The sequence below is a fragment of the Vigna angularis genome, chromosome 1, assembly GCF_016808095.1.
Source record: "Vigna angularis cultivar LongXiaoDou No.4 chromosome 1, ASM1680809v1, whole genome shotgun sequence".
Taxonomy (NCBI): Eukaryota; Viridiplantae; Streptophyta; class Magnoliopsida; order Fabales; family Fabaceae; genus Vigna; species Vigna angularis.
The window spans coordinates 18699188-18709488 of record NC_068970.1 but is presented as its reverse complement, the minus strand read 5'-3'; the positions used below and the strand labels follow the sequence as shown (position 1 = coordinate 18709488).

Below are 10301 nucleotides of genomic sequence, written 5' to 3'. Positions count from 1 at the left end.
TAAATAAAAAAAAAAACTCTAAACTGCTATAATAAAGCAAGAATGAGGTACATGTACTAAAGTAATATACTGCTTTGTTCTTGTAAATATGGCATAGAGGTTACAATTTTTTCCCATATTCATCTTAAATGTCATATCTTAAAGAGTTATTGATTCTATTTATTTATTATAATATTCATTATGGCTTCAGTCGTATATATTCAAAGTCATATCAAGTGTATTAGTCGATCAAACTTAACAAATTTTAGAGAAAATAAAAACATACCCCTTATATATACCACTTAAAACACATGCGTAATAATGTGTATGCGTATTCACTTTTTTTTTAATAGCAAAAAAGAATGAAATTATAATTATATAAATAATTTTTACAATTTAGTTATAGATAATTTTTATCTATTTTTTTTGTAAATAATTTTTAATTATTTAGTAAATTATTTTTATTTATTTAATTTTTAAAAATAGTTAAATTTTAAAAAATGATTAAATTTAATAAGTCAGTTAAATTTAAAAGAAACTTAAAGAATAAAAGTGAAAAAAAAAGTAAAAAAAATATCTTCATGTAATATATATATATATATATATATATATATATATATATATATATATATATATATATAAATTAGATATAGATACTGTATTAGTATTGAATGCAATTGCAATGTATTTAGTTTTTAGAGTAGTTGAAATTTGTAGCCCTACAATTTTTTATTTATTTAGATCCTACGGGAATAAACTCTACCCTACTTAAGTAAATTTATTATAGGAAGGAAAGTTCACAGTCCGGCATTTATAATAGTTAAATACATTTTTTAAATGTCACACTGTATGTTTTGAATACTAATATATAGAGGATACATTTTGTAATTTTATTTTGTTTGAAGAAAGAAATGAAATGAGATTTAAAAAAAAATTAAAAATCTAAGAAAATCTCTCTTCAGCTATCTAGATAAATAGAAGAATGAAAAAGGATGAATAAATTAGATAATATAATGTTTTAGCTTAACATAAAATGATAATATCAATTTTAATTTATTTTCAATCCTTCTATACAAAAAAGTATTATAAAAAACTCTCCAAGGACAAAAATTAAAACTCTAAACAAATTTCCAAGCAAGGAGAAAGAATTATTCTTTGGTACAAACCTGATCCAAGAAAATTTAAGGCGAAGAATGAAATAATTTATATCCATCTTATTGTCTACCCTAATTATATTATATTTTTCTGTAATTGATCCAAACGAAGGACGTGTGATGCAACAAGATATCATGAATCAATAGTGTAGGCTACAGGGTGTTGCTTTTCTTTACTCAAATAATGTGGTTTACAGAGTGATTAAGCTTAATAATTTTTTTGCTTTTTTAATTTTCCATTTTGGTAGTACGACCCAGTGGTAGTACAAGAAACCTAAAACTCGGGTCTTATATTTAATCTATTTGAAGAATACTTTAGCTGAAAATATCTAAGATGACGGTAGTGATGACGAAATGGTGTATGCTTTAAAATGATATTTTAATTGTTTACCAAACCACAAGGTCCAAAGAACAAATGGATGATTATTTAAATGGGAAGACTATTATTTTTGCAACCTACGAGATAACAAAGTTTATCATCAAACATTGAGTCTGATTCATTAACGAGTCAGAAGCTGTTCCCTCTCAAACTCACATGTCTAGAATCGTTGAACCCAACCAATCTATTAACCAATGAGGCCTCTGCTCCACAAAAGTACATCCCATATATTATATTAATATGATACGATGAAACAAACACCTGTTTTTACTTTTAATTAACATTGTCATTATGCACTTACTTTAGTTTTTTGTCGTAAAGGTTAAAAGTGAGAATGGTTAAAGTGTTAAACCTCCTCAAAACCCCTTGGCCATTATGCCCTTTTGGTCGCTTCTTTTTCTCTCTCTCACTCCATGTATCAGTGTCCTTTTGGAGCTTTAGACGAACAATGATAGGTCCCTCTCATCATAATGGCATTGTCTGACTGCTTTTGGCCGAGAGAACTGATTCAAAGGACACCGTTGATGGAGACTATTCATCACCATCCGATGATATTTCCAAGACACCAGAAAATAAACCATTTTGTATCTCTGATTTTTCCCTGCCTCCACCTCCACCCTACTCCTCCTATCAATATATAAAAATTCCTCATTCCTAATATTATTTTCTTCAACTTTTTTTGCTCGTTTAAGCTTTACCTAGATTTGTCTCAACGTTTTTTGTCAAGCTAAACAACCCCCCATTGCCCTTCTAAGCCACCAAAGCTAGCATCTTTCCTTGGAAAAGTTTTTAAGACCAATCCCAATCCAAAGAGAAATAAGGAACAAATTGACAACCATGTGTAGGTGATAGCAATACATCCCAAATTAAGAAACGAATAGGTGCTGTCATAAATACCACAACGCAGAAAAGCAATAAATCAGAGTTATACAAGATCATAAAATTTTAGTCAGAGCCCAGAATATCTAGTTAAAGATTTCGTCCGTTTGTTAGTTTGACTGACCCAGACCAAGACCAGTAATAAGTACCCAATTTGGATTTTTTTTTTCTTTCATCCTTTCTTTTCACCTCAACAGTTAACAAGTTATGGTCTTGTATGGCCTTCCTAAAGGAGGTTGCTGGGTTGGACATGGACACGGCCTAACACCGCAACCATTTTTACATGCTAAGAAAAGAAAATAATTTTTTTTGGGGGGCGGCGGTGGGGGTGATGATATTCTTAGGGAGCAGATTATGATCATTTGAATGAAACTGGGTGGGCAGAAAATTTCTATATAGGGTCATGAGGGTCTCATGAGAGTGTGGAACCCATTTTTCTGCAGCCAACCTTGAGAAGAGGGTCTTATCTGTTGTGGGAATCCTGATGATGCTGCAGCAGTTGCTAAATAATGTGGAGGCCCGGATTGCCACTGTTGTTGATCGGCCATTGACAATGAAAGATCACTTCCAATACGGCCTCCAATGCTGCTGCTGCTGCTGGGAAACTACATTTAATAAATAAATATAAATAAATAAATGGGCTGACAACTCCAATACTAAAAATGTGTCTCAATGGTAATAATAGTGGGGGCTCGTGTTTCTATATTTTCTGATCTCTATTTAATGTATGAGCTAAAATAAATTAATTGAAGAGATACCCACATGAAAATTTGGTGGGTGAATGGGAGCAAAATTTTGAAGCATTTGAGACTCTCCTCCGGTAGACCTGTAGGGACCATATCTTTGCATTTCACTGGAAGCTGGGCAATGAAGGTGGGTTTGACTTAGCATCCTCAATGCTTCACTCTCCCCGTGCACATCCCTTCCCTGTGTGTCCTTGTTCCCTCTATTACATGGTTTTGGCAGTATATTCACCAGCTTAACCAAATATTAACACACAAATCAATAACCATTCCACCATAACTAAATATAATAATAACAACCATCAACCAACCTTAGGTTTGCTTCCCCCATTTCGCCAATTAGATTCAGCTGCCACCTGTTGATCATGATTTCCACCATTGCTGCCGTGATGATGATTCCCAAACGCTTGGTTACCGCCACCCTTTGAACTTGAATTTCCCAAACTTAAATCCAGATTGTGATCTGCACCGTTCCCTGTGGATTCTGCTCCTTCATATTCACACATACGTTTCATTAATATAACATAAACACGATTATCGCAAAAATCATGCTAAAAAATACTTTTATTCCATTTCTTACCGGAGTTAAGCTCGTTCTCATAGATGCTGGGATCAAAATTGGTTACGGCCTCTTTGCCATTGCATTTTATGGCTGCTTTGTCATAAGCCCTATAGTAACAATGTGCGATTAAATTAAAACCCTAATGATGATTAATAGTTTAATATTCTTCGCTAGAAGATGGGCAATCTAGTAAATGGAAGGAGGAAAGGAAAACAATTAATAACGACGTGAGTGAGCAAAACAAGATAGTAGTTTACTTTGCAGCTTCAATCTCGGTGTCAAAGAGACCCAAATAAACGTACCTAATGAATCAAATGAGTTAATCTTAGTGATGAGGAAGATATGAAATTTAGATTGTTTAGCATGAAGAATGAGAAAATGTAGAAAAAGAAAAAGGAGAAAAAGAAAAAGAAAAGAAAAGAAGGCATACTTTTTCCCTAAAAATTGACCCATTCGAGCTTCCCATCTTCCACACTTGTGCAAAGTTACACCTCTATATTTGGAGCTTCCCCTCGGAAATCCAGTGCTTTGTCGGCGAAGCACGTGGACGAACTCTTCCTTGGTAAGATTGCTCATCTATTAACATCGAATACGACCAAATCACGAGAATAATTCGAGATGGGAGAAATAACAGTAACCGCAGGAGATAAGGTGTATTCTATGAGAAAGACTGTTGAAGATAAGATACATGGACGAATCCCTTCTTTACGGAATAAAATAAAATTTTCAAACGGATCACCTGCTTCAGGTCGTCTTCATAATCTTCAATATTGAAGTTTATGTCGGCCTCCACTCCTCGGAACTTGATGGCCGCACGATCATAGGCCCTGCAAAGAGAGACGGAAATAGAGGTTTTTCTTTGAGGCTCACATTTTCCACAACGAAATGTGATTTATATTTGATTCGGTTCAAGACATAGAAAAAGTTATATTACAAGCTTGGTAAACTAGAGGAGGGGGCAAGGGCTCACCGAGCAGCCGCATGTGCTGTGTCAAATCCACCTAGACAAATTTACCCAGACAAAACCATCAAGTCAGTCACCACAATAAAATTTCCCCCCCACACACACAACACACTCACTCTTGTCTCTACCATATCATAGCCGAGACAAAAAACACAAAAGAAGAAAAAAAAAACGTTTTAGCCGCTTAAAACAAGATTTAGGGAAAATAACTGCCACACTCCACACACACACACAATCATTGTTATCGTTATGCTTACCTAGATACACTTGTTTTCCACAATCCCTGCAATACCACGGACACAAACAGAACCGAAAAGAATCAAATTTTGATGCTGAGAAAAGGCCAATTTTTTTTGAACTTCAGGTACACATTTTTTTTTTTTTGAAATGGAAAGCACTAACCATATATGAGACTCCCACCGACCCGTTCTTCTGTAAAAGGTGACTCCTCTATACTGAGAGCTTCTTGACCTTGGTCCTCGGCGACTCTTCTTCATAGGCTGAGAGACTTCGACTGATTTTCCAGCACCAAGTGCTTCTGATTGGCAAAATTTCACACCTACCCAGTGAGCTCTAGGGAAGGTGGAGCTTCCACCACCCGATGCAACCGCCACGTCAGCCTCCTCCACCGGAAAAAACTGTCTTGTCACAGGCGGGTGGTCACTGTCCATGGACTCACAATCTTCGGTCACAGAGAACCCGAAAATCTTGCTGCTTCGCTTCTTCATGCTTCTTCTGCCACCTTCTTCGTCCTCCTCGTCGTCCTCCTCCTCTTCTTCTGATCCGTCCTCGATTACCACAGCCGAAGAGCTGGAATTGGAAACAGATCCAACCCTTTTGCCTTTGATGTTGTCATCGTCCCCGTAGATGGAAGTCTTGAGGGAAGAACACCCTTCGGATTCCTCGTCCTTCCTCTGATCGGGTGAGTAATTGAGATCCCACATTCTAACATTAACGGTAAGTAGCGAGCCGGGTGTGTGCTCTTCAGTCTCACATGAAAAGACCAAACCTTTGTGTTGCCCTTTTATTTTAATTTTAATTTGGGCTGGCAGGAGCAGAAGAAATTGAAACTGCGTGTGTGTTATGGGTGTGTTGTCGCGGTTTGAGAATAAAATAATGGAGATGCGAAAAAGGGAGAAGTGGTGGAGGTAGCGAGGTTGGGAATTCAGAGAAGAAAATCAAACCTAGGACGAGTGAAGAGAGAGAGAGAAAGAGGTAGGTGTTGCAAAAATGTAGTAAAGGAGATGTTCAAAGATCTTTGTATTCCCCAACTGCCCAATACAGCATAGACGAGGCCAGTTTGAGCAAGCTTAGACGAAAGCATCTCACCCTCTCCTTAACACCCTTCCTTTCTTCTCTCTCTCTAACCACTTGCTTCTCTCTTTTCTTTTCAATGACTCATAATTTCATTCTCTCTCCATCTCTAGACTGTCCTTTTTCTTGTCATTCGTCACTCTCGAAAAAACAAATATTTCTATTTCTGTTTTCTTTATTATTATTTCCTCTCTCTCTCTTTTTAATTTTTACTGTTTTTCTCTATTTATTAGAGAGGGGTCAGAGAGATAAATAGGTGTTGAGAAAATTGGGAAAGAAAGAACCATCTCTTTCTTAAACAACTTTCCCACGTTAACCAAATCGAAAAGCATCCTGGGTGTCTTTCTGGCTCCTAATTACCCAGTAATGGAAATAGACAGCGGAAGGAGTCCTAAAGAAAGATAATTACTAAAAAATAGCTTTTGTTAGCTTGTAATCGCTAATGATTTCGCAAGTCGCAAAGCCCCTTGTTCAATCCACGCCTCCAAGCGTTTTTATCTTTTTAGGATTATGACTACGTTTTACCATGTGGGGTGCGACGGGAGGACAAAAAAGGAAAGTAATTAGAGGTGATGGAAAGGGGTAGTTTGGGGAAGAAAGAAGTATTTAATTGAGAGTGTGGAAGGGAAGGGAAAAGAGGAGAAAGAGTGAAGGAAGGAAGGGAAGGGTGTTTGAGTTTGTGATAGGTTTTGGCATCAGAAAAGGAAATGAGAATAATAGTAGTAAAAGGAAACTCTTTCCAGAAAAGTCCAATCCAAGAGTACGGGAAGAGGGCCACCTTTGCCTCTTTCGTTCTCCAAGCGACCAATGCCCTTCCTACGCTGTACCTTGTATTTATGACCCTATCTTACACTACCTCACTCTCCTCAAACTGCGCGTGTTACCTCTATGTAATCTTTGTTTCTCTTCCAACAATACTCTTCTTTCTCTACTACTACTACTACTACTCTTTCTCATTTTTTTACCTTTCCTTTTCATTTTTCTTATCTCCTACCTCTTTATAAAATCACTTCTCATAACTAACCACCCATCAACACAAATATCACTCTCCCCTTCAACCTCAACAACATTTTTTTCAGTGTAATATGCTCAAAAATATCTCACACTTCATTCCAACATGTAAAAACCTTTTAAACATTCCTGCACTTTATGTAACATTCTTAGTTTCGTAATGGAATGCTACTCTAACAGTCATAATAATATTATAGGTTTTAATAGATACAACTCATTTTATACAAGTTTCGTAATATCACTGTCATAATAGATTTTAATATTTTCTATTCAAAAGATTCCGGTATAATTTTATCTAATATTAAATAAGTGATGCAAGCAAAAAAATTGAGCCAAGCTAGTCTGAAAAAGGAAATAAGTGTATGATTTAGTTTTCCTTGTAATATTGTACATATAAAGGTTAACTTATATAGATCATGTTCCCTTGTAAAGAAATTTGAAGGTTGAAACACATATTTCTAAAATCATGTTTTGTTTTCCTTTTGGACTTCAATCAAACCTATAACCAAACGAAGATTGTACAAAAACTAAAAACAGCTGTAAAAGCTCTCCAACATCAAAATGATATTATTGTTAAGGGAAAATCTTCACTGATTTGCCACCACCCGAGAACATGAGAATTTGACATTATATCCAATTCAAAATTTTAAACTAATTAATAAGCTTATTGAGTTATTTATTAATGCCGTTTAACTTTGATTGTTTTTAAATAATGTGAGACTCCATATGAACTTAAATATTAACAATTGTGAGTTTTTCTTTTTACATATTGATAGTCCGAAAAGCATTTTTAATCACAAATGTCTCAGTGATGATATTGTCTTTCAAGTAAGATTGAGACTTAATAAAGTATAAGTGATGAAGTTGAGTAAAATATGACTAAGAAATTAGATCACAAGTTTAATGTTTTAAAGTTTTAAATTTGAAGTGGTGTTTGACTATGATTAAATAGTGAAAATTTCTCTGATGTTTCTTCCCCTCAAATTAATTTTTCAAGAGATGAAACATTGTTTACATGTTGTAATAATTAAGTCTAACTTAGATTGTTTTGTAAAAAAAAAATACTTGCAGTAAAACTGATTCTTTTAATATAATTTTGATATTACCTATAACTAGAGGAAATTTTGGTAGTTGAGATGAATCCATACAAAATCTTGTCTATTTCTTTATTTAACTCATTCAAGAAAAAATATATTTTAAAATTTCTTTAAAAAAACAAAAGAAAAAGGTTATCAAGTGCATAAAATTTATGTAAAATACAATTCAATGTCCTTCTTTTGTCTTTTGCACTAACAAATTTGTATCTTAATTCACCTTCCACGAGGTTAAATATTCTTCTAATAGGTGTTAAATAAAAACATTTGAAATGTAAATTATAGGAGTTTATATGAAAAAGGAACATAAAGATGCATGTCCATCTACACATTACCACATGCAAGAAATCATCACGAAAGTTGTAGTGGTAAAAAATAATTGAAATACACTGAAAGAGAATATAATATTCTTCAATTAATTGTCGATAATATAGTATCATTAATTGTACTTTATTAAAACGTTGAATATAATAGGTACTACAAGATTGTCAAAGAAAAATGGGACGTAATTTGCATTACTTTTATGCTCACTATAAGGAGGTTGCATATTGAAATATGAAAATTCACTATGTAAGATTATTCTAAACAAGTTCTTCACACCTGTTTGGAAACTCTTTCTTTATGATTAGCCAACATCTTGGTGTAGAGTTGTCCCCTTCCATCAATGTTTTTTGTTGATGTTGACATTCAAAGGGGAGTAAAATAAGAAGAGAGGCAAATAACAAGGAGGCAATTTCGATTAGAAAGGATATTAAAGAAGATGAATTTCCGAGAGCTAAATGAAAAACAACAGTCTTTATAGGTAATATTTGAAAGGAAATGCCACATCCAATCGAAACCTGAGAAATTATTCTTTTGACATACGAGAAAGGAAAAATAAAAGAAAACATGTAAATTGTGAAGAAGTAGATTTTGATCTGGAAAAGGAAGAGTTCAAATTGATGTTAGACAAGAAAATCAAGGACTTGATAACATCCCATGAAAAAGTAAAGTAGAAGATGTTGATTGTGGTTTATATATCGATTCTTATTTAATTGGTATAAATTTTCTGTACCTTAGATTCTATATGATTCTAAAATTAGTATAAAAAATATTTTTTGATTTGTATAAAAAAACTTTTATACACTAGTATATATTATTCTTTTAGAAAAAGAAAAAAATATGTTATAAAATTCCAAGACAAGATGTTAGATCAATAATCATCCAAAGGTGCACTTCTAATATAAAAGGCACTAGAAAAAATATGTATTATCTACTATATGTTAATTCACTTTACATGTGAAAAATATCTTATCAACTAAAAATAAACAAACATACAATGTTATCTTATTAATAAAGCAAGTCAGCAAGATTCATTCGACATCAACTGATGATCTTCACATTACTAATTAGAAATATTCATACATATATGAATGTGAATCTCTTTGTAATACTCAAACTTTGTAAAACTATATATATATATATATATATATATATATATATATATATATATATATATATTAATCTCTCTTTGAATATGTTTATTAAAAACCAAAGCTTATATTTTATATTAATCTATCTTTTATTGTTTGGTTAGAAACATTTTTTTTTCTTATTTCCTAAGTGAAGATACTAAAGTGAAAATAATACTTTTTTTTTGTCATATGTGATTGAAAAAATACTTGTAAAATTATTTTAGAAAAACTTGGAGGTTTCTAAATAATAAACTTAACTTTAGTGGTTGAGACGAAATATTACAAGATATAGTCTCTTTCTCTCTTTTAGTTTTTCTTAAGAAAATATCTTTTATATTATGTTTTTTTCATTAACAAATACAATGTGACCTCAATGATGAATCGTAAGTTTTAGATAGATTATTTAGATCAAAAGTATTTCCTGTAAGTATTAGTCTTCATAAAGATACTTGTGGTTAAGTAATATATTTACCATTATGGAAAACTAGAGAAAAAAGAAATGTTAATATGAATTGGAATCTCATATTGTATAGAAAGAAAGCAAGCTAAGCAACGTATAAATGAGAAAAACTTACAAAACTATTATCTTAAAGTTTTAAATTAAAAATTATAATTTATATATTTCTAATGTTGACATGTAATCTACTGTTAAATATATCTCCAATGTTTTTTTCTCCAATTATCCAACAAATATGAAACACTTGAATTTGTCATTTCCTTTTAGAGATATCAAATAATGCACTTTTATTATACAAAAAAAAAATGTAC

General features: G+C 32.8%; 1 protein-coding gene across 4 annotated transcripts; it reads right to left on the bottom strand.

Annotated features, from left to right (window-relative positions):
- Window positions 1-2361: 2361 nt before the first annotated feature.
- Window positions 2362-6071, bottom strand: LOC108321014 (floral homeotic protein APETALA 2). Of its 4 annotated transcripts, none has more exons than XM_017552639.2 (10): window positions 5063-6071; window positions 4918-4943; window positions 4667-4697; window positions 4436-4523; window positions 4127-4272; window positions 3954-3998; window positions 3715-3803; window positions 3446-3624; window positions 3154-3369; window positions 2362-2996 (listed from the first exon to the last, which is right to left on the bottom strand). In XM_017552639.2, the coding sequence occupies exons 1-10, from the start codon at window positions 5602-5604 to the stop codon at window positions 2793-2795; spliced, it is 1566 nt and encodes a 521-aa protein (XP_017408128.1). In that variant the 5' UTR covers window positions 5605-6071; the 3' UTR covers window positions 2362-2792. The 4 variants fall into 4 exon arrangements, with proteins under 4 accessions (XP_017408128.1, XP_017408136.1, XP_052735033.1 ...); XM_017552647.2 differs by having other exon boundaries at window positions 3446-3618; XM_052879073.1 differs by lacking the exon at window positions 3954-3998.
- Between the last annotated feature and the right edge of the window lie 4230 nt (window positions 6072-10301).

Excerpts from the sequence above, each read along its gene's own strand:
- LOC108321014 (XM_017552639.2), bottom strand. The coding sequence starts at position 5,604 with ATGTGGGATCTCAATTACTCACCCGATCAGAGGAAGGACGAGGAATCC. Across the intron at positions 4,698-4,917 it reads TGGAAAACAAGTGTATCTAG|GTGGATTTGACACAGCACAT; the intron begins GTAAGCATAACG and ends AAATTTGTCTAG. Across the intron at positions 4,273-4,435 it reads ATGAAGACGACCTGAAGCAG|ATGAGCAATCTTACCAAGGA; the intron begins GTGATCCGTTTG and ends CGATGTTAATAG.